At 49.2% G+C, this 22,279-nt stretch overlaps 3 protein-coding genes across 7 annotated transcripts; 2 read left to right on the top strand and 1 right to left on the bottom strand.

Moving 5' to 3' along the window:
* The first annotated feature begins 213 nt into the window (after nt 1-213).
* Nucleotides 214-5,801, top strand: LOC136295873 (uncharacterized). Of its 3 annotated transcripts, XM_066194590.1 has the most exons (8): nt 214-982; nt 1,977-2,104; nt 2,993-3,253; nt 3,622-3,672; nt 4,044-4,148; nt 4,613-4,650; nt 4,957-5,150; nt 5,429-5,801. In XM_066194590.1, the coding sequence occupies exons 1-7, from the start codon at nt 954-956 to the stop codon at nt 5,143-5,145; spliced, it is 801 nt and encodes a 266-aa protein (XP_066050687.1). In that variant the 5' UTR covers nt 214-953; the 3' UTR covers nt 5,146-5,150; nt 5,429-5,801. The 3 variants fall into 3 exon arrangements, with proteins under 3 accessions (XP_066050687.1, XP_066050686.1, XP_066050688.1); XM_066194589.1 differs by having other exon boundaries at nt 4,957-5,801; XM_066194591.1 differs by having other exon boundaries at nt 214-2,104; nt 4,957-5,801.
* A 2,897-nt stretch (nt 5,802-8,698) lies between these two features.
* On the bottom strand, nt 8,699-15,784 carry CIAPIN1 (cytokine induced apoptosis inhibitor 1). Its single transcript, XM_066194587.1, has 9 exons — nt 15,680-15,784; nt 13,513-13,701; nt 13,080-13,232; nt 12,153-12,229; nt 11,755-11,923; nt 11,473-11,546; nt 11,032-11,147; nt 10,451-10,520; nt 8,699-9,922 (listed from the first exon to the last, which is right to left on the bottom strand). Exons 2-9 carry the CDS (start codon nt 13,667-13,669, stop codon nt 9,812-9,814), a joined length of 927 nt encoding a protein of 308 aa, XP_066050684.1. The 5' UTR covers nt 13,670-13,701; nt 15,680-15,784; the 3' UTR covers nt 8,699-9,811.
* On the top strand, nt 15,742-22,219 carry COQ9 (coenzyme Q9). 3 transcript variants are annotated; one of them, XM_066194583.1, is made up of 9 exons: nt 15,742-15,820; nt 16,515-16,686; nt 17,272-17,407; nt 17,767-17,909; nt 18,175-18,259; nt 19,420-19,524; nt 20,684-20,839; nt 21,189-21,242; nt 22,109-22,219. In XM_066194583.1, the coding sequence occupies exons 1-9, from the start codon at nt 15,763-15,765 to the stop codon at nt 22,142-22,144; spliced, it is 945 nt and encodes a 314-aa protein (XP_066050680.1). In that variant the 5' UTR covers nt 15,742-15,762; the 3' UTR covers nt 22,145-22,219. The 3 variants fall into 3 exon arrangements, with proteins under 3 accessions (XP_066050680.1, XP_066050682.1, XP_066050681.1); XM_066194585.1 differs by lacking the exon at nt 15,742-15,820 and adding an exon at nt 15,877-15,949; XM_066194584.1 differs by lacking the exon at nt 15,742-15,820 and adding an exon at nt 15,961-16,011.
* Nucleotides 22,220-22,279: the final 60 nt, after the last annotated feature.

Here is a 22,279-nt window from a genome sequence, read left to right on the forward strand (position 1 = left end):
GGGGTCCCTGGGGCGGCCGCCTCCCCCTGACGGTGCTTTGCCTCAGGGAGGCCGGCACACTGCCGGTGTCTGCAGCGCCTCCTGCTCGGTGTCACCAGCACCAAGTGCTCTGATCCTGGCTCTTCCGTGCCCAGCTCCGTGAGGGCTCAGGGGCCTCAGATCAATGGCCCGAGCCCTGTCAGCCCCGCAGCGCTGTGAGGTTCGGGCCGAGGGCAGGATCGCTTTTGGCGACCCTGCGGAGGGCAGAGCGCCTCGCCACCCAAGGAAGAGCCTGTAAAGCCACCACGGGCCGACTGAAAACAGCACTTCTCACGTCTCTCATCCTCCCCAGCATCGCACGGGAGGTTCCTCCCCGGCTCCCAGCAGTTGGGAGAGAAAGACCTTGGTGGCATGTTCTGTATTTCCCTCGCTCACTTCAAGGGAGAAGGGGCCTCCTGAGGAACTCCGCAGCCTCCCTGTTGCTGTGGACATCGTGTAGTGCCCGGTTTAGCTGCTGCTGACACGGGGCACCCTGTTACTTACTAACAGCAGCATTGTCATTTCCTGCTCTCTTTTCTCCTTGGCAGAGAGTACCACGGAATGTGGCTGTGGAGCTGGAAGGGGCTGCGGTAGGAGAGCAGCTCTGTGGAGTCAGCAGAAGGCAAGACATTAACCTTTAGTTCCATCAGCACCACAGCTGGGAACTCAGAGAAGGCACTTCCTGCTGGAGAGGGTCTTGGCTTAATCAGTGCTAGGAAACGTGAGAACCAGAATAGCAGTGAAAAGGAAGGAAGCAAACAAGTACACATCATTAAGCAGTTGTGAAATGAGAGAAGACGAAGATTCAAATGCAGAGAGGAACTGAACATCAGAAAGAACATGGGAAGAGATGAAGAGATCCAGAGGGGAGAGTAAGAGGGATACAGAACGTCTCACTTGTCATTCTTGCGGATCTTGTACCCTCTTATTAGCAAATGTCATGCTGGTGTTGCTGTTTCCTCATGTGAGTTGGTTTGCAGATGAGACCTCAGCTTCAGCCAGGAAGTTCCACTGGCTGGTGGAGCAGAGCTCCAGTGAGCACCCTTTCTTCTGGAGACGTGTGGCTGGGCTGTGTGTGCCCAGCGTGGTGTGGAGGGTGGTTACTATGGGTGCTGATAGAAACCAGAGGGGAGGAAATGGCAGATGGGAGGAGGTTTTGCTCTGAGCATGAAGAGGAAGAGCAGTAGCAGGCAGTGGGGAGCAGCAGAGATTGCACCCACAGAGGCGGGGGAGACTGAGGGGCCTGCGCCTGCTGACTGCTGCACATGTCCCTTTGGTGGCAGGGGTGACACAAGCTGTGTCTGGCCTGGTGGGTGTTCATGTCCTAGTGTCCCTCATGCCCATGGTGGCAGGGGAAATACAGGGGCTGGGCAGGAGCTGGGATCTGGGTACTCATGGCCAGAGTAGGGGCAAGGTTCTGCAGGGTCGTGTACGTCCCAGAACCAGAACACTCTGATCAAGCCCATCCCCATGTCAAACCGCAAGTCCCTGGGGGCTGGCAGGGCACACCCTCTGTGTCACCACCTGGGCTCATCGAGCACAGCCCATCACCAGATGGGTGTGGACATCCCCCCATCCCCCCGCTGTGACAGCAGCTTCCTCCAAGCGGTCCATTCCCTGGTGTAAAACAAAACAGGCTCGGGTGGCGTGGGGAGGTGGTGCTGTAGGAAACTGGGAAAGTGGCAGGGACCTGCTGGGCTGGGCCCTAGAATAGTGGGAAATGGCCATCAGCAGCTCCTGGGGACATTACTCGGGTCTCAGGGCTGAGAGTGTGTGGTCAGGATGAAACCAGAGGAGGAATCAGAGAAGAGAGGAGATAAGAATTGGGCTGAGGCAAGAGAAGGGGAAGAGAGGGGAAGGCTGTGAGCACAGAGGGAACTGCCTGGCCCAGTAGCAAAGGGGTGAAGTCTCAGCAAGGCTTCAGCTCCCCTTGGCTGAGCAGTGACCCCGCACTGCAGGGAAAGAGGAGACTCCGGCCGATCCCACCAGGCACCCAGCGTGGTCACCATGAGGCTGTTGGGAAGCATGGAGCTCTGGCTGGCCAGCACCTTTCTGCCCCTGCTGCTCCTCACCTGGCTGCCAGTTGGTGAGTCTTCCAGTGCCCTTGCCTCTGCTCTGAGCTCTTCCCTCTTTGCTTATGCCTGGAGAAGGTGTGGAAAGTGCCTGCTGCTGCTTTTATCTCTCCTCTTGCATCATTTAGCCCCTCTTCTGCAGCACCATCTTACCATGTGCCTTGCAGAGGGGTCTGCATTGCAACTGTGCATGCACAGGCTGTGAGCTCCAGGGGCTTTGAACCAGTTTTGCCTTAGCAGCAGGGAGAGAAAACAGATGGGGGAATGAAACAGAAATGCTTATAAGCCTGATTACTGTGCAGGGGGGTCTGCTTCACATGGTGGATGTGGATATTCCTTAAGACAAAACCAACTCCTATAGCTGTTGGTTTGTTTGGGGTTTTTTTTCCCCAGCAGGACTTGCTCACCAGATTTCAGCCATAATTAATGTGTTGGTAGGGTTAGATCTTGTCTTGCAATATCTGTCCGAGGGGTGGGATTGAAGCCAGAGAGGCTGCAGGGAATCTGTTTACTATATTTTCTTTGCTTCTCTAGGGCTGACCATTCTCCACTGCCAATCCCCCAGTCCCACCTCATGCTCCATGAAATGGTGGAGCCTGAGGCACTTCCTGCTTGGGTGCCTATGTCACAGGTGGAGGAGGTGCCTTCCTGCTGATCCTCACATTTTCAGTCCTTCCTGAGGCACAGAAAAGTTTGTGCAGTCCACAGCATCCAGTGGCACAAGTCAACATTTCGGCGTTGAGTGCTGAGGAATGGTTAGCAGCCAGATTTGGAAAAGATCAACAAGTGGCGCAGAAAAGGATGGTCACTTCACCATGTCTTTCCATGAGTGACACGTGAGACATGACCCTACAAGATCATATATATATTTCAGCTATCACTTCTGGTTTTGTTTCCTCCAGGAACAGCCAGTCAGCAGGTAAAGCCAGAAACCACTGTGCAGTTCAAGATTTGTTTGGAGAATCTCACAGTGCAAGTGAAGTGGTACAAACCTGAATGCCTGAAGGGGGAGAATCAAACCAACACTGTGGTTCTGGAAGAAAACTGTACGAATTTCACCAACTCAAGCCTGTCTACAGCCCGCACAAGAATCTGTGTGTGTACAGTCATCACAAGACCAAACGTGGCAGACGCTGGAAACAGCACACAAGCAAAAGTTCACCGTAAGTGGCAGTGGGTCTGTTTGCAGGGGGGAGATAAGTGGGCAGAGCAGGATGCTACATCCAGCACTCCTCTGGTTCTTCCATGAGTTGTTTCCCCTGAAAACATCCTGAGAACTGGAGGAGCCAACCCAGCGCAGCAGCTTTTGGCAGATTGATCCCACCATGGAGCTGCTGGGTCGTTGGTTCCTTCCTAGGACCTGCCATATCCTCCAGCTGCAGCACATCAGCCAAATATTGACATGGCTGGAGCTGTGGTGGTAGGAGAGGGACAGCCAGGACTGTGGTGTCAAGGCTCCTGTTCCAAAGCAGAGCAGGGTGCAGGGTGTTCTCTGCCTCTGGAAAGTCTCACTCATGTTTCTGCCTTTCAGGCTGTGACTGTGCAGGACTTCAGACCGATGTCACAGAGAAGATCTGGACAGGTGTGTCTCCACAGTCCCCTGGCTGCAAGAGTGGAGGGCAGGAGAAGACCTCAGGGAAAAAGAGGGAGGAGCAGTAAGGGAGAAAACATCCAGATGTTTTCCCATGAGTGGGTGGGACCCACTGCCAAACCAGTAGGCACCACAGGCTTTGATGCTGGGAAGGGGCTCTGATGCTCCAAGCTACCCCCTGGATGAGTTTGGAGACCATTCCCCACAGGATTTTGTCAGCACCCTGAAGCTGTAGATGGTTCAGGGTCTGGAAGCCCAAGTCAGGGAAGAAACTGACCCCGGAAAGAAGGAGGCAATGGCAGCATGTGTCCCTGCAGGAGGGATGGTGGCTCACGAGTGCCTCTGTGGTGTTGTGTGTGCAGGACTCAACCTCCTCCTGTGCATCCTCCTTGGCTTAGCGGTCGGGACGCTCCTTTACATGCCTGTAATTGGCTTCCTGCTGTGGCAGCGCAGAAGGAACAGAACAGGTTGGTATTTCTTCTTCAAGTGCTGGTCTGGACAAAGCCAGGCTTGGGAGGTTTCCATCTTTGACATCCTACTGCTCTTGCTCACTGTGTTCCCTTGACAAGTCTGTCCTCCTGAACAAGCTGTCCCAGTGTGGTGAGAAGGTTCACACCCCTCCCTTTCTTTTGGCCAGTTGCTGGTGGGAGTCTGGTTATGGCACAACCTGTTGTGTGATTGAAACAGGTCTTGCATATCCAGAAGTGTCCACCTCTGAGCTCTTCTCCAGCCCCTCCAAGAGTTAAGCCCTTGCCAACCCCTCCAGTCCCTTAGCTGTCTTCAGAACCAGAGCCACAGTGTCTTATCCTCTATCACAACAAAAGCAGGACCAGTGCAGATGTTTGCTTCATTCTTTCATTATTTTCCTAATTTAAAATAATGATCATTGTCACTATTTTAACTACTATTTAAACTAGTTTTCCTTTTTCAGGAGAGTGCATGAGCGGGGAAGCAGCAGAGGGGAATCAGGTCAGTACAGTAAACCAGGGAGGGCTTCACATGTATCACTTCCTCCTCCCTGTCAAAAAAAGCATTGTCTGTTGAATACCCACTTAAAGGATTTAATAGTAAAATCAACTTTGCTTTCTGAAAACATGGTCCTAAACACTTATTAATTCCTATTATATAAGGGCTTATGAGTGTTTGTGTAGGTGGCACTTCTGAGTAATCTGGGTAATGCTTGGGCAGCAGAAAAAGTTGTGCCAGTTGAGATATACTAGCAGGGGAGACACAGAAAGAAAAGCCAAGGCTCTACTCATTGCTCTCTCCCTGCAGGCAGCCCCGGTGACAGGGACTGAGGACCTGACCTATGCCAACCTGAATTTTGAAAAGCAAGGGACAGGATCTGCCTCCTCCAATGTCATTTACACCGAGGTCAAGCCATCGCAACAGAAGCAGAGTGGTGGAGATAGCAGTGCTGCCAGCACAGAGGTGGATGTCTCCCCAAATGAAGAGGGCAAGTGAGGAAGGTGAGCAGCTTGTTGTCCATCTGTTGGGGTCATCCTCCTCAAAAACTAGGTGTTCGCTCATACAGCAGTGCAATCTTGGTGACCAAGGCACCTATTACCCCTGAGTGGCTGCAGAACCCTGCTTTATGTTCCCCTAGAAGAAGCCATGTCTCACAGTGAGGACAGGGCTCTTGAGCCTGTTTTCCTCTTGCCTTCTGTAGCTGCAAGCACTGCCAAGCCTCAGCAACTCTTTTCACTGTCTCCAGTCACTGACACTTGCTTACTTGCTCTGTGTTCAGGAATCACACTGTACACTGTAGCCAACATGGTGTTCAGGAAAAGCTTGGTCCTGGATGTGCTGGGTGGCACGGCCATGAGAAGTCCTGGAGAGATTTTTCTGGATTTTCTCTGGAGCAGGCACGTGCTGTGATATGGGTTGGCCTTGCTCTCGTTCACTCACTTGAAATACAAGGGGCATGGCTGGAAAAGCATTGCTTGCTTCACAGAGGTGCTGCTGCAGTGATACACATGGATCTGCTTTGTACTGGAAGTGACTAGGTGTTTTTGTTGGTTTGGTGGTGAATACCCTTCTCATGGGTCCAGCACTGTCTTTTGTGCCCTCTTTTATTGATAATGTTGTGTTTGAGTTTTTCAGTAAAATTGTGATTCCTACTTGTGGTGTCACCTGGTGTTTCCTCTGCTGCTGAAAGGGGATGGGGGAAGAGGAGAAGCTTGAGTGGAGTTAATTTTACCCCTGGGTTTGAAACCAGCACGTAGCTCTAATGATTTAATGTTACAGCCACAACAGATGCTGAGGTTCAGAGATGACCCCAAAAAGATAGTCCAGATCTTTTGGGTAATTCTCAGAGCATATGATCCAACTTGGACAGATGTCCAAACATTAAACAAACACCAACCAACCAAGTGATCTTTGTCTGACACAAGTGTATAAAATCCAGGAGTGCAACCAAAGAAGGGGAGGAAGCTGCTGGGGAAAGATCATGGCCAATGGCCAACCCAGAGTGGGATCATAGAACAGAAGCAGTGAGGTACACCTTGAGATGGTGTGAAGATGGACTTTGAGAATCCTGGGAGCGAGTAGAATGAAAAACAACAAATCAGAGTAAAGTGAGGGACTGTCAGTAAGAGTTGACAGGGCACCCACTAGATTTTTGAGTTCACTTAACTAAATAAATGAGAATGTATGGAGGGGACAACCTTGAAAATTGATCATTAAAATTGAGTTAGAGTGATTGTAGACAGAAAGGAGGACGCTCCCACCTGTAAGTTTGAATGGACCCTCCTGCTTTTCAAACCGTTCTGGCATCTCAGTGCAGCTCAGTCCAATCTTAATCTCAGACTTGGACAATGCTTTAATGCCTAATGAATTATCCATAGAAAGTTTATTGTAATTTGGAGTAACTACATGGATTAGTAATGTTTCAGAGTATATACTCAGCAAGCTCTCAGTGACTTGAGAATCTGTCATAGGTGTGTACTGAGGATATGTCATATCTTCATCTTGGATAAGGAAGGGTTCTCTTCATCTCAGGTAAGGTATTTTTAATTTTGAGAGGCCTCCCAGCTCAAGAGGGGGGTCACTGGCATGCAGTCCAGCTGCAGTTCAGGGACAGCTCTAATTGGGCTTTTTCTGGTAATGATATTGATAGAGTGAAGTAGTGGCCTGCTGGTCAATAGGACAGACAAGAGGGACTTCCGTTTAGTACTGATAACCTGTTTGGTGAGAAGTGTATCTGTCATGGATCATGGGCCAGGTTCTCACACCCACCTTCTCAGCTTCTCTGCCAGGCATGACATCATCAGCACCTGCATGACCAAGTTCCATTCAATGCCCCATCAACATTCCTGCCACCAGTGACATAAACACCTGCACAAGCTTGGCAGTGATGGGGTAACACTTGGACTCAAACATCTTTTTTCTGACCTAAAAGGATCCCATGATTCTCTACAGCCACACTGGGTGGCCCTTGGGCTGGACCAGCACAGCCATTCTCTTGTGTCTATAGCATGAAATGACTTATGTTGCTATTTTACGGAGAGAAGGGTTTTAAAAAACCTTCAACTAAGAGGGACAGACTGCTCATGAATTCAAGAAGAGCTGAGCCAGACACCTGAGACTAGTACTAACAACCTTGGTAGCCACTTATTATTTGCTGAGGGAAGGGGAGAAGTTTCAGAGGAGGCAAGTATAGCTGCAGAGTTCTGCAGAATCCCACTAGTCAAAATAGAAGCCCATGAGGAAAACCACAAAAGACACGAGCAGAATGACATGCTCACTAAATTGCAAAATTGGAAAGCTGTGGTACAAATCAAATTAAGACTAACAAGGGCTGCCAGAGGCTCTGCATTTGCTTAACTGCCTTAAAAAGAAGTGGAGGGAAAAACATGGCTCATTACTTCACCAAGGAAGAGTTATTGATCAGTGAAATGAAGGAAGCTGGGACATTCATAGTGCTGCATTTGCATCCTCCTTTATCCCCAGGGTCAGTGGGGAATCAGATCTGGAATAGCATTTTTAACAGGGAACCAGGCAAGAAGCCATGAAGTAGCCTTGGAGCAATAACACCAGTGAGCAAGAGGCAGGGAAAGGCAGCTAGGGCTGCTGGAGGAAACTAGCTGAGGCAACTTCTCCAGTGCAGGCAGGAAGGGTGTAGGGGCAGTCTTTGCTCATTGGCTATTTTTAAAAAGGTGAAGCAGCTACTCTGGCCAGAGCTGAGCCTCCAAATTTCACTTCTCAGAAAGATGCTATCACAAGCTTAAGTTAAGCAAGTGCATGAAGATAAAACAATAATAAACACAAGCCCTCTTTGCCCCAAACTCCTCCATATGGAGAGGGGCCTCTTGTCCTTGTGTGCACCCAAGGCAAGTGGGTGAAACATCCATGATGAGTTCCTGCTAGGAAGCAGAGAGTGTGTCCTTGCTGCCCCCCCAAGCTCTGCTGGATGTAAAAAAGAAGGCTGACTCATGCAGAGAAACAAAAGTAAAAGTGCTGCTTCTCCCAGTTTGGGCAAGAGGAAAGCAGAGCTCAGGATAAGGGCTGCCTTTATCAGGGATCTCAATGAGATCTGATCTTCTACTACCAGTGAGGCTGAGAAAAGGCAATAAAACCCCCAAAGGCCATAAGTGTACAGAGGCTTTTGCCCATTTTCTTACATCATTAGCTAGGAGCAACAAGTTGGTTGGACAAGTGTTTATCACACAAATCCTGTCTCCTTGGGAGCTGTTCTCACCGATGACAGAGGCAGGGACTGGGGTGGTGTGAAAGAGGGGTCTGAAAAGCCATGCTCTGGAAGGAAGGGGCTTCAATCCCACCAGTGACAGCCTGGGGCAGTGCAAGTTCCCAGAGCAGCACCTGAGCACTCAGAAAAGAGTTTTCTCAAGTTTTCCTTAACATGTGTTGTTTCCAGTGCACACCACATATTGACATCAAGTTTTCAGAGGAACAATTGATGTAGAACTCCAAGATGCTATCGGACATTTGAACAGTTTAAGAAATCACTGAGAGGATGAGTAGAAGGAGACAGAATACCACTAATACCAACCTTAAATCAAAGGCTATACTATTGGTCACTTTTATTCCAAGAACAGAACAGCCTTTCATCCCAGCCCCCTCCATGAGTTTAGTGACTCAGGTAGCACACGACAAGAAGTCACATCCTGTAGAGCAAGAGCTCCAAACAAAGCAGTCCCCACTGAGACACTGGATGTGGGCTTTCCTCCTCCCCCTCCCTGGGTGAGAAGCAAGCCTGGCACAAAATGTGAACAGCACCCTCATCCCACACCTGCAGGATGCTTCACTAGCAATAACTACACAAATAAATAGTATCTCATGGAGAGGGAGCAAAGGGCCACCACAGATCATCTAGAAATTAAGTTATTGCTATGTTCTTATGTATTTGACACTGCAGGTAACTCACTTGATTAACCACCAAGAGAAGTGACACTCTCTGATTGTCCTTCTGTTATCAGCTGAAAGCTGTGGGAAGACAAGACAGACGTTGTTTCATCAGCTCCCTCCCTTAAAGGCAGGAGTTCTTGGTGGGACTGGATTTTCATCATTTTGCTGAAAACTGCTGGGGGTAAGGGCACCCAATACACTTGGAAATCCATCATGCCTGCCAGCCTTTCCCATGCACACTGCTAAGAGTACATACTGCTAAGTGTACTCCTTGCTCCTGACTTGCCACAGGAGCTGCTGAGCCACCTGCACATGATAAGGGGCTGTAGGTTCAAATTTCAAAGAGAGCAGGAGCCCAGTCACCCCGGGGGCTGAGCCAGAGCTGCTGATTCCCCAGGGAAAATCAGGACTAATTAGAGCTGTAGGACATGGGCATGGGAAACGCCACAGGCACACAAGGACAACCTGACACGTGACTGTACCTCCCTCTGCTGGTGGGACACGCTGTGACGGCCAGCGTCCAGATCAAGTCAGGTCAGCCAGAACAAGGTGTAACATGAAGTCTAATACGTGACTTGTCACCAGAGGATCAGGTAGCCCAAGGCTGATGACAAGCAGTGAGCTCACAGCAGTGCCAGTGCCCGCAGTGTCCCTCCCCACATGGAGTACTGGCTGGAGAGCATGAGTTTGAGAGGAGGAAGACTGCAGGAAGAACCTCAGAGTGATGGAAAAGCAGCAAAGTCCTTGTCAGGACATGTCTTTGTTAGGCATCGTGCAGCTGGTTCTCTTGCAGAAGAATCTTCTCCCCAGGCTTGAAAGCAGGCATCCCCAGGTAAGGGCAGCTGGCACAGCGGAATGCATCGCCCAGGTAGCACTGACAAGGGAAAGAAAAGCACTGTCTCTAATCAGGTACCACTTTCAGGTTTCTTCCCCTGTGATATAGTTTCTCCAGGTCAAGAGATGTCATGCTCCTCAGCATCTATGAGCACAGAAACTGCTTCCCTTCTACCCCCTTCTCACCACATGTGGTTAGAGGGGATGGCAGAGCTGTGCAGGCATTGGGCTCACACAGAAGTGAGTCTCCACCCCACTTGGTGTGCCAGGCAGGGGCAGCCCCCTGAGCTCCCACAAGGCAATCCTCTCTGGGCAGATCCCTGTTTAGGCCATGGGCAGAGAGGGAAAGGCTTACTGCTCACTCTGATTCCCCCAGGGAGTCAGAACAGACAGCATGTGCTGGTACAGAGCACATGGGCACAGGGCAAAGGCTGAAGCTCTGCAGAAACTGCACAGGCAGTGTGTGGAAGCAGTGATCCAGCTCAGGCAGCAGTGACTAAGGAATACAATCATCACACAGAGATCATATACTGCAAACCATAGCATAAAGACAAAAATTACTAATTACATTTCCACAGGCAGATTTGGGCTGTGAGCTCTTCTTCTCCTGTTCCAGTTCTTCAGCCAGGCCACATGTGCTGTAGAAAAACAAAGAAGTCACCTGCATCTTTCTGCTTAAAGGTCATGAGTCATCAACACTTGTGCCAGCCCTCGCTCTGTCACACGACACAGCTGACTCTGGGTCTCACGCTCCTCACTTTGTTCTTCAACACCACGGTTTCTATAACAAGTGTTGAAGCACTCCTCAAGTTTAAACTGACTGGGAAATGACACTACAGCACTTGCTACATGTGCTGTTGCTCCTTGGAATGTGAGAAACCAGGGTTTTAGACAAGCTGCACAAGCTATGCAGCCACCTCCAAGATGGCTGGTGATAATTATACACCATTGTGATAATTTGTTGCAGTCACAGGTCAATTCTGGATTTGGATTTACATTCCAATAATTAAGATAAGAAAGGACATGAACCAAGACAGTTAGGCTCTGAAGAAGAGCAAATGGCCTACAATCTTTTTTAAATCCTTCCACCTCTTAAGAGTTTAATGCTGCAGTTGAAAGGTTCACTGATACATGAATTCCAGCACTGACCAGTTCTTGCAGGCTTTCTTTTTGCCCATTTCTTTGCAGGACGGAGCTCTGAGGGATGACGGATCTGGCTTTTTCAAATCCTCTGAATCCAACAGCTCATCAGAGTCCAAAAGATCCTGAAAATACCATGGGAGACAAAATGCAGGAAATGGACTTTTCAGTAGGGAATGACACTCTGAGTTATGTTCAAAGAAATGGTGCTATCTGTATACTGGCATTAAAGTGCTGCAGCTCTGCCCTCTAATCCCTATCTCCTCTCTGCCCTCACCACATCACTGAGCTCTCCAGACCCCATGAAGGAGATGAGCTATTTTGCTTTAGGGAGGTTTTTCTACCTCTGAAGTTGTAAAGCTTCCCAAGAGACATGACTGAAAGTATTTAGAATAGGAAAGAATGGGGAGAGAGAAGGAACAGCACAGCCTCACAAAGAAAACCACTTACCATGTCTTCATCATTCATATCATTGGCAGACAGTGTCCACAGCTTGGCAGCGGCTGGGTCCACAGAAGGTTTTCCTGGAGCCAAAACAAAGGAAGGAACAGCAGTTATTCCAGTCTTTGCCCCATCTGCCTAAAACAAGTAGAGTTCAAGCAACTTTGGAAAGCCCCACTCCATAGGTTTTTACGGTAGCACTCCCTACTCAGGAGTGCATTTCCCTGTTGCAAATGATGCCTGTCACTGGGAGCCACAAAATCCAGACATTCAGCATGCACCACTCCTTACCTGAAGGACCAGGTGTCTTGGCAAAGGAAAGTTTGAGCTGACTTGAGGATCCCACTTCAAAATTTGGCTTCCTGCCTTCTATCTGAATAATGAGAAGGTCATTGCCTTGGTAACCCAGATGTTCTCCGACAGACTGGGCCTCCTCTGGGGTCAGGGCTTCCTTTCGCAGCTGCCAAGTAAGATTTTAGGTTAACCTTATGCAGAACCCTTTCTTTTCACACCAAGCCCAGCATTCCAGTGAACACATAGTCAGTATTACCAATTCTAAAGAAAAACACTATGCTGACAGTAACTAAAGTTTGTGGCCATGCCCATTTACAGAAAACCAGGGTAGCTAAAAACCTCATCCCCTGACAAATCCCTGAGGGCATTTCTGGAAATGGTACGCACATCCCTACCTCCTTCACTGCCACCAGCCCAGAGAGAGTCAGAGTTGTGAGGAGCTTGGCTGCTGTCTTGATTTTGCCATTGTTTCCTGCAAGATACAAAAGCAGAGAGTAGGAAGAGGCAAGAAGAATACAGCTCACTGAGAAACCTGAAAGAGCAAGAACTTTAGAGGGAAGTACACGAGCCAAACTTCTGCACCAAAAAATGGGCCCTTTCTAGTTGACAGCAGAACAAACCAGAAAAAGCATCAGCAGCTTGTTCATTAAAATAGCAGTGTGGGGTCAGAAAGCCATTCTAGCTCCAAATATGTTCTATATATGCCAAAACATTTCTCAATTCAATCAATGCACATCAAAAAAAGACTAGGAAGTCCCCAAACAAACTCCCTCCCAAACATTTTTACCTATTAAACTACTCATGAAGTTTTCAAACCATGGACTCCTAAATGAACACTCTACACTAAGAAATCATCTTCTGTTCACCTTCTCATGGCTCCTCCAGCTGTCCCATAGCAGGTACTCTGGCTTTTCTCCTAAACTCAGTCCAAACACTTTTAACCTTTTCTGGAAAACTATTTCACAACTGACTTCTGGGGCAATCTCTTCAGCATCTGTCACCTGGTCTTAAAACCACTTCAGAAGCTCCTCAGAAACACAAAATCTGCAACTATTTAACACTGCACCCTGAGGAGAAAACAGTGGTCACTGAGGCTTTTCAATGCAGTTTAGGAACAAGTCTATCCAGCATTTTTGATAGGAGAGTGACTGCAAACATCCCTGATGGATACCATCTTAAGCACAGGATAAAAACCTTGTGATTTGGGTTAGTGTGTCAGGAGAATGAAAATCTCTGAGTGTTGATTGGGGTTCCTGTCCTTTCTATTTCAGCTTTATCCTCATGAGAAATGCTGTGTTGCCATGGAAGCAAGATTCTCTCACCTGATTCTGTAACCACTGGTTCTTTCAGGAGGACACGGCCCCCTGGCTTAAGTATCCGAGCTACTTCTGCCAGGAGCTCCATGCTGTGCTGTGCTGTACTGCCTGGTACCATGCCAGAGAGGATTACATCAAAACTGGACTCCCTGTGAGCCGCTGAGAGGGAAGAGGAAGATGGTACAATTTTACACATGTAACACACAGCTTAATACATCAGTTCCACCTCCCCCATCCTTGAGTACAACAGCAGTAACTGATTAAAGACATCAATCATAGAAGCAAGGGTGCATCACTCTCCTGCTGTACTGCCCAGGGTAAGAGCAGCAGGTGCTGTCGATGTTCTGAGTGCTGACTCCCAAAGTGGGAAGGCATTGGTTCACACAGCAGCAGAACCCTCTCCCTTTTAAAGAAACTGAAAAATTAAACCCATTCTTACACTGAGACAGCTGGTTAACATTTTCCACAGAGACACTATTATCAGCTCCCACCAGTGCCTGGATTTTATCCACCAAATCCTTCAGGGCTTCGACTGGCGAGGAGCTGTCCCACACGATGGCCACGCGCTGGCCCGGAGACACTCCGTACTCGCCCATCTCAGCAGCAGCAGGAGCAAACCTGGCAGTGCCTGGGGAAGGAACAGGGCAGGAGAGAGACAGAGACGAAGGGTAAGTGCCAAGCACAGCACAAACCTCTGTGGACCTAATCAGCTGAGTTGTTTTAATAAATGCGGATAATTTTCTGGAAGTGGGCAACACGAAGTTCCCACAAACTGAGCGTTAGCAGGACATGAAGAGCTACACTTTAGGGTATAATTCAGTTTCTCTCCAGTTCACGCACTAGTTTTGCTGGGAGACTGCAAGCCATGCTTTAAAGAAACCGACAAAATAACAAAAGAACTTACCTGCTTTCCTTAAAAATCTGAATAAGATAAACACAGTACTTCTGGATTTCCTGAGCAGTGACAGCTATCTGACATTAAACATTGCCTTGTCTCTCCTACTTTAAACACGACCTAGCAGAGTTTGCTTACGCAGTATATGAGAAGAAAAAAGTAACTTTCAGCATTCCCAGCATTCCAGATTGAGGTTCTTCCCACCGTTATGATTGGTGGCACTGGTAAGCAAATTACAGGGAGGGAGGAGGGGAACAGAACGTGCAGTGACAGTTTTGAGAAAGCCGTCTCCACTGATATTTTATATGAGATTGTATTCCTTGTATGGCAATAGTATCCCATCATCACCTGTTCTCAGAGCACCAGCTACTGAACCCCACTTTCCTCTATCTAACACAAACTTATTTTCTTCCTGATTTAACACGACCACAGAGAACAGAGGAACTCTTGACCAGAACAGTTGCCCAGTGTATCTTCAATTAGCTGCAAACAACACACCTATTTCTGGAGAGACAGTTGTAGGCAAGGTCTTTAGCAGGAATCACTACATCACATATCCTAGGTAATGCCTTACTACCACCACGTTGCCACTAAAGCACAGCTCATGGATATGTTGCACCAAATTTAACTGCAGTGAGGTGGGGAGCAGATTTTGATCCACAATTCCTCTGTCTCTGTGTGCTGTGGACTCCCCCTCTCTCCTGGAAACTTCAAACAAGTTCAGAATGGGACAATCTGTGCCTTTTCTGAGCTACTGCGGTAGGAATTCACCCTAAAACAACACAATGCAAACCCGGTAGGGAATGTACACCTTGGATACACACTGCAGGCTGTAACATCTCACAGCTAATTTTGCATGTGTGACACAAGCTAAGCAGCTACAGCAGACAGTAACATTTGTAAACGCACCCATCATTAAAAAGTCACCTTTCCCAAGAAGAAGGCTGAAGATCTCGAAAGACACCTAAACTGCTAGGCTAGGGTGGGAAAGATAAACCCGAAGTCACACCTTCCTCTCTGAACAGCAGATTATGCATGACCTTGCAAGATCAGTCAGAGCCCAAATTGCATCAACAGCAACACCTCCTCCCTGAGATGCGGGAGGAGGCCGAGGATCCCGTGTGGGCGGCGTGAGGAGGGGCCCTTATCTCCATGTCACACACATTTAACAGTCCCTGAGGAACAGGGCAAGGAAAGGGGTTAAACAATAGCGCAGGTTCCGCTTCAGTAGATTAGAAACCTGCTGTGTTGGCATGGGATGATCTTGACGGTCCCTTCCAACCCAAACCATTCCCAGGATTTTGTAGCACGTCAGGGCTGTAAAATGCAGCCTCCTGACACAGCACAGCCAGCGGCCGGGAACGCTCCGGGCTCCCGGGAACGCTCCGGGCTCCCGGCGGCACAGAACGCTCCGGGCTCCCGGGAACGCTCCGGGCTCCCGGCGGCCGGGACGCGGCGGACGGCTGCGGGCCCTACAGCAGGGTGCGCACATGGAGAACGGGCGTAATAAACCTCTCGGTCACCGAGCAGGGGCGGTTCAGAGGGAGCAAGGACAGGATACGTCAGGAAATTTCGTGAACGAATTACTAAAACACAAACACACAGAGCTCCCTCCCCCCTCCCAAGCGCTTCAGACGAGGTCTCAGAAAAGATTTTTAAGGGGGGGGGGGGGGGAAGGGAAAGCGGCAGCCCCGCGCCGCTCCGCGCTCACCTCCCGTGCCGCGGCCCGCTCCGCTCGATCGTCCCGGCCTGACGCCGTCACCGTGACATCATCGCGTCCTGCCCGCTTCCAAGATGGCGGCGGCGGGCGGGCTGCGGCGCGCGGGCTGGCGGCTGTGGCGGGGCCGCGCGGGTGAGGGGCGGGGGGGCGCGCCCGGGGCGCGGGGCGGGCAGGGAATTGGGGGGCGCGCCCCCGTGCGCGGCCCCGTGCGCGGCCCCGTGCGCGCCCCCCGGCGATCGGGGCGGGGCGGGGCGGGGCAAGGTGAGGTGAAGGGCACGAGGAGTGTGAGGGAAGCGCGGCGTGCGGTTGGGTTTGGAGGACGGGTTGGTTGTTCGGTGGTGTTTTTAGACGCGTAGGCCGTGAAACCAAATTTATTACAAAAAAACCCCACCCAAAAAGCAGCAGCTAAATTAAAAGTTCCTCCGAGTGTCGTTGAGTAATCAGTGATTAGCGTGTGGTGTCTGTCAGGGCTCCTCGGCTCCCGAGTCTGACTTGCCTTATATCCCCTGCTCGGAGGTCAGCACGTTCCTCCCAGCCTCTTAATCAGGGACCAAAATGGGGAGAGGGCATGTGTGGATGCCTGGTTCCTAGTCCAGGATTGGGAAACTATTTGCAATACATGCCATTTGCACTGTTCTTTCCCTCACAAAACATTTTTGCTTTATTCACACAGACACGAGCTCAGCTGAGAGCGGCGCTTATCAGAAGCGTAAAAAAGACACTATGAATTTATGTTCTTTTTCGCTTCATTCACAACTCTCTTCACCTTAATTTTCTGTGCTTCCTGGTGTTGGAAGGAGATACTGACTCTTGGTTTCCCTTGCAGTGGTGATGTGCCAGCACTACCCACCAGCCCGTGCCCTCCAGGCCTCGGCTGCCCTGAGGAGAGCCTCCGATGAGCACAAGAAGGAGCCATTGACATCTTCCTCTCAGCAGCACTTTGATTCACCTCCAGCTGGTCACCAGCCTGAACAGGAACCTCAGGGCCCTCACCCCAGGTAACTCAGCAGCTCCTTCTAGCACTGTCCCGCCAACAGAGGGATCAGAGGGCTTTTGCCTTCCTGAACCTCACATCGGGAACTTGAAGACAACGAGATCCAGAGTTAAGGAGCCCCAGACTGCAGCAGCTGGAGAGCTGGTGTGCTGTAACAATGCAAATTCCACCATGGAAACAGTGTGGGACTTGCTTTCAAGAGGGAAACCCTCTCGTCTGCAAAGCGCAAGTCTTTGCTTCTGGATTTTTGCGTAAATCTAAAAAAGCAGGGACCATGTGTGGTCTATATGCCTATAGTATAAAGCCTGTGCTGGAAAAGGTTATAGTTTAGTTTTCTGTAAAGGAGAGGGAATGTGGGGCTGATTGGTCTCCATGTAGGCATCTCCATTGAGCCCTCCTTCCCTTATTTTTCTCTTCTCCTGCAGCAAAGGTTAAGAATCATTGGACAGGGAAGGATTTTAGTGGAGGAGGCCAGATTTACACTAAGCAGGTCTCAAAATGTGCGTGGTGTCAGGGAGTGAGTGGCAGAGCCCAGGGTTCTGGTGTTTGGTGGTGACATTCCCCTCACTGTAACAATACCTTCTCATAGTTACACTGGCCAGGGCGGCCAGGAGTCTGAGGACTATGAGAGCGAGGAGCAGCTGCAGCATCGAATCCTCACAGCGGCGCTGGAGTTTGTGCCTGAGCATGGCTGGACTGCAGAGGCCATTGCAGAGGGAGCCAAGGTATGTGGGGAGAGAAGCAACAAACCAGTTGAAAACTGGATGGAGCTGAAGTGCAGGGACAGCCAGGCCTGCATGCTTCCCCCACATACTCTTGGGCGATGCACCCTAGTCAGCAAATGCTACTGGGCAGGAATGAAACCCAGCTGCTACAGGATAACCCCTTCAGAGTCAGACTAAGGCACAATGAAGAGTAGTGAATCTTAAGGAGAGAAAAACATGTATAGGAAGTGCTTTTTGATGCAGCATTGCTTTGTTTAAATTCACATAATGTCTTTCACAAAATAAATACAACTTTTTTTTAGCTGGACGCTGCTTAGCAGTGTCTGACCTGGTCTGTGCTTCTCTCTTCTTCCCTACAGACCCTGGGCCTCTCTGTTGCTGCAGCAGGGATGTTTCACAGTGATGGCAGTGAATTGATCCTGCACTTTGTGTCTGAGTGCAACACCAAATTGTCCAAGTTGCTGGAGAAGGAGCAGAAACTAGTGCAGCTAGGTGAAGCAGAGTGAGTACTGGGTGTGAACAAATGTCTTCCTTTGCAGATTTTGGGAGCTGGGTAGACAGAGAGGCCATCTGGAACACAGATACTTTAAGTTAAAAGTATAACTTACCCAAATAAAACCATCTTCCCAGATACAGACTAGGACCAAAGGCATGAAGGATGTATAATACTTTGCTTATCTATTGCTCAGCTAGGTGGAGATTGATCTTTCAAGATCAGAATTGAATTTTAACTTGGATATTCCTCCTACTTTTTTTTCCTTGCTCAGAAAGAAGCCTGTAGATGAATTCCTGAGAGATGCCGTGGAAGCCAGACTAAGGATGCTGATTCCATATATTGAGAAATGGCCCCAGGTATAAAAGTAATATCAACATTGTCTCTTTTGTGTGTGTGTATTTTAAAGAGCTTGTGACTTTCAACATAGTCTCTCCACCAGATTAGTTCAAGGATGTAAATGAAACCCTGGCTGGTTTCAAATGATTAGTAGCCTTCAAGAGGAGAGCAGCCTTGGAAGAAGGCAGTTAAAGGTGATATTAGAGCAACTATTTCTCGCAGTTCTGGAAAGGCAGAGCTTTCTGTTGTTCACTCCACCCAGCCGGCATCCCCAGGGAATTACCTGTGTCTCTGCTTAGTCCTATTTACAGTGTCACTGCAAGTCATGCTCCATGCAGTGTCATTGTGGCTGCACCAGGATCACCTCACCCCTGGAAATGCAGAACAGCTTTGCTGCACGAAACTGTCCTCGAGTGTGTGACCAACAAACCCCTGGCAGACTGAGAGGGCTCCGTGCTTCTAAATTCAGATTTGACTCTCGAGCCATTCTTCCCATGGTGGGAAGGGAATTGAATTGTGGCTATAATGACAAGCAAGGAGTTCTTAATCTTGGGCTGCAAAGATTGCAGAGGCAAGGTCAGCCTCTCTCCAGAACCACTGCTGGCCTCTGGGCAGCTGAATCCTGCACCCCATGCACAAGAGAGAGAGTACAGGCTTCATGTTCTTCTTTCAGATTAGCATAATTTGCCTTATGAAGGATGTGGGTGGTTTGTGTCTCTCCTGGCACTGTGTGATTACGTTCAAAGGCTGCAGGATCCCAGTAGGGCCATTATGGCTGGTGCTGTTCTGCCCTTGGTTGCTGCTCCGAGTTCAAAGTCAAATTCAGAGAAATGAGGGATGTGACTCCCTGCCCACAGGGGCACACAGGGTGAGTCAGCTCAGCCTCTGAAGTTTCCCTGCCAGAGAGGCAGCTCAGGAGAGACAACACAGGGATGTTTGAACTGAGCAGGGATCTTTCAGCTCCAGTACAGGCTGAGGCCTGAACTTGCAAGCCACAGTGTGTTCCCTGCACATCCTGCTGCATGTAAAGACTGCAAAGAACTGGGAGGAATTGTCACTGAGAGCTGAGGACAAGTCAGCAGCAAGAGGGAGAAGATAACAGGGCAGAGCACTGTTGGTCTCCTTTGGTGTTACATCCTTCTCTCTTTGGCTCCCATTTCTGTGTGTGTTTCCTTTGCAGGCCCTGAGTGTCCTGCTGCTCCCACGAAATATCCCTTCCAGCCTTAACCTCCTGACCAGCATGATCGATGATATCTGGCACTATGCTGGGGACCAGTCCACAGATGTGAGTCCTTGTGCTTTGGGGACAAGCTGGTTCTACCCCTTAGCACTTCAGCAAAATCATGTGTTCAAGTAGGAGTGGGGCTGAGTCCCTTGGCCCATTTGTTGAGTGAAGAAGGCATTTTAGAGGCACCCAAGGGTCTTTATAAACCACAGTCTAATTTCTAAATAGACTTAAGAGCCATTGAGACTAAATGCAAATTATTGCCAATGGGATTAGTGCAAATTAAAAGGACCTGCTTTCCTAGGCTCTTAAGTGCTCTCTTTTTTTTCTTTTTTGAAGACACAGACAAAGTTGTTGAGATTTTGAGACTGAGAAGTTGGTCCAGTTTTCAGTGAGTGAGCAGTGGGTCTGTCAAACAGCTCCCTTCTACCAGCAGTAGCATTTACAGACTTGACTTGAAAACCTTTAAAGAACCTACCTAAAAATACCAGTGGCTTATTAAAGCTTTCGTCTTTCTGGCAGGAAATAAAAGAAAATTATAACTTTAATTATAGCAATTAATAAATTACTTTAATTCTTATAGATGTAGGGAGAGATGGAAAAAGCTAAATGAACCATTTTAACAAACTACTTTAATAAGCTTCTTTTATCTGTGTATAAAAAAGAAGCTACTGCAGTGAAAAATAAATGACAGCAGAAAAATTAAAGGAATAAACCAGAAGACAACTGAAAGAACACAATTGCTTCAGGAACTAAAAGTCCCTTACACGTTATGCAAGTCAAATCAACGTGTTGGAGCCAGTGTCTGCACTGAGCTGTTCCTGAAGTCTCACTGATGCTGGGATTAGGAGAGGTTTTAAAGTTGGTGTTTTGTTTGCACCTCCTGACTGGTTACATGAGTTTTCTGGGGAAGCTGTGATGATGAGCTTGCTCCCTCTTTCACAGTCATGGGGTTTAAAGCAGATCCCTCTTGCCAACACCAGGAGCCAAGCAAAGTATTCTCATGCCTCAGAGACTCCTTCAGGTGGGTTTTTAGGAGCAGGGAGAGAACAGAAAGAGTTTGTCTCAGGCCCTGATAGATCCAGCTGCAAAGGGCAAATTCCTCTATATGGGAAGGAACATGTTGTGGGTATGGGATTTTCCCTTGCTGTTCTGTGATAGCTGCACTCCTGATGTGCATTCAGATCCCAGCTTTCTCTCTCCTCTTGTGCCCCTGCAGTTTAGCTGGTACACCCGCCGGGCTGTGCTCACTGGCATCTACAACACCACTGAGCTGGTGATGATGCAGGACTCGTCCCCTGGCTTCGAGGACACTTGGCGCTTCCTGGAAAACAGAGTGGCTGACGCCATGACCATGAGCAACACAGCCAGTCAGGTAACCTTGGGGACAGCTGTGCATGCAGCAAATCCCTCCTCCCCAAGGATATATGCAGGCACACCAGGCTTCTCCACCATGCAGATCCCACGTCTGCTGAGAGACACCCTAGCTGCTGTCAGTTCAAAATCAATAAATGGTTATGTGTTTTTTAGTAAACTGACATGTAGGTGCCCTCTTTGGCAGACTGTCCCAGTGGTTAGGAGACACCCCAGGAAACCCTTTTCATGTGCCCTGTCTGTGGCACCTTCCTGTAGCAAGTACATGTTTGTTGTGCATTCCCTCTCTGTGTTTGGGGGCCATGAGTGCAACTGCAGGAAGAAAAAGGTGTTCTCCCTCTGTCTCCCAGGTCCAATCCACTGGAGAAGCTGTTGTCCAGGGCCTGATGGGAGCTGCAGTTACTGTAAGTACTGCTGAAACCAGCAGGGCTGTGAGAGCAGAATTGCTTTCTGAATGTGTCAGCATGTGTTTTCCTCCCAAATCTAGAGGACAACATGGAAGAACTATTGTCTTTCATAACTTAGATTTATTTAAGGGTGTTTTCCTGGTAGTTTGAGTTAGTTCACTGTTTTGTGGTGAAAGAACTTGAATAGAGCATAAGGAAATTAAGTCTGAAGCTGCAGGGTGAGCTTTAGGGATGAGAGACAGGTGATCAGATTAAATACAACTGTTCTTCATTCCTGGTCACAAGATCTCTCCCTGTGCCAGACCCTGTGCTGGAAATCTTGACTGAGGGTTAGTGGCCCCATGGAATTTGGGAGGTGGCACCTGTCCCTGAGCCACAGCAGGGTGACTTCCTCAAGCTGTTTCATTTGACTTCAGTGTCCTTCCAAGAATTCATTCACTTCTTGGTAGTGTCCTGGACTGCTTTCTGTCCATGCCGAGGGAACTGAACTTTCTCTGGGACACAAAATAACCTTTTGTCTACCCAGGAGTGACTTTTGAAGGGCTTAAGAGCCTCACTGTGATCCTGTTTTTGGACAACCCCCATTGCACTTGGCAACAAAGTGATTTCCTTGTTATCAGAAATACATTTTCCTTGTATCAGGACAAGAGAAACGGACTGGAACATAAATTTGACATTATTTTTACTGATGAAGCACTGCTCAAGAATTTCTCCCACCTCTTTACCCTGCAGTTGTCCCAGACCACAGTGATGCCTCTCGGCCTCACATTTCTCTGCCCGTAGCACACGGGCCTCCCCTCGGCACCTGCTTCGGCGGCCGCCCGGGACAGGGGCACTAAACCCCGTTCTCCCTGTACCCACAGATCAAGAACCTGGCGGGGCTGAACCAGCGCCGGTGAGGCGGCAGCGGCGGCGAGCACCGGAGGGGCCGCGCCCGGCCCTTCCCCGGCACCAATAAAGTCGTACTCAGCCTGGCACGGACTCTTTTTGCGGGCGCACCGGGGCCGGGGGGAGCGGGGCGGGGACGGACCGGG

Source organism: Chamaea fasciata, unplaced genomic scaffold (assembly GCF_029207755.1).
Source record: "Chamaea fasciata isolate MVZ Bird 193981 ecotype frontalis unplaced genomic scaffold, bChaFas1.0.hap1 SCAF_12, whole genome shotgun sequence".
Taxonomy (NCBI): domain Eukaryota; kingdom Metazoa; phylum Chordata; class Aves; order Passeriformes; family Sylviidae; genus Chamaea; species Chamaea fasciata.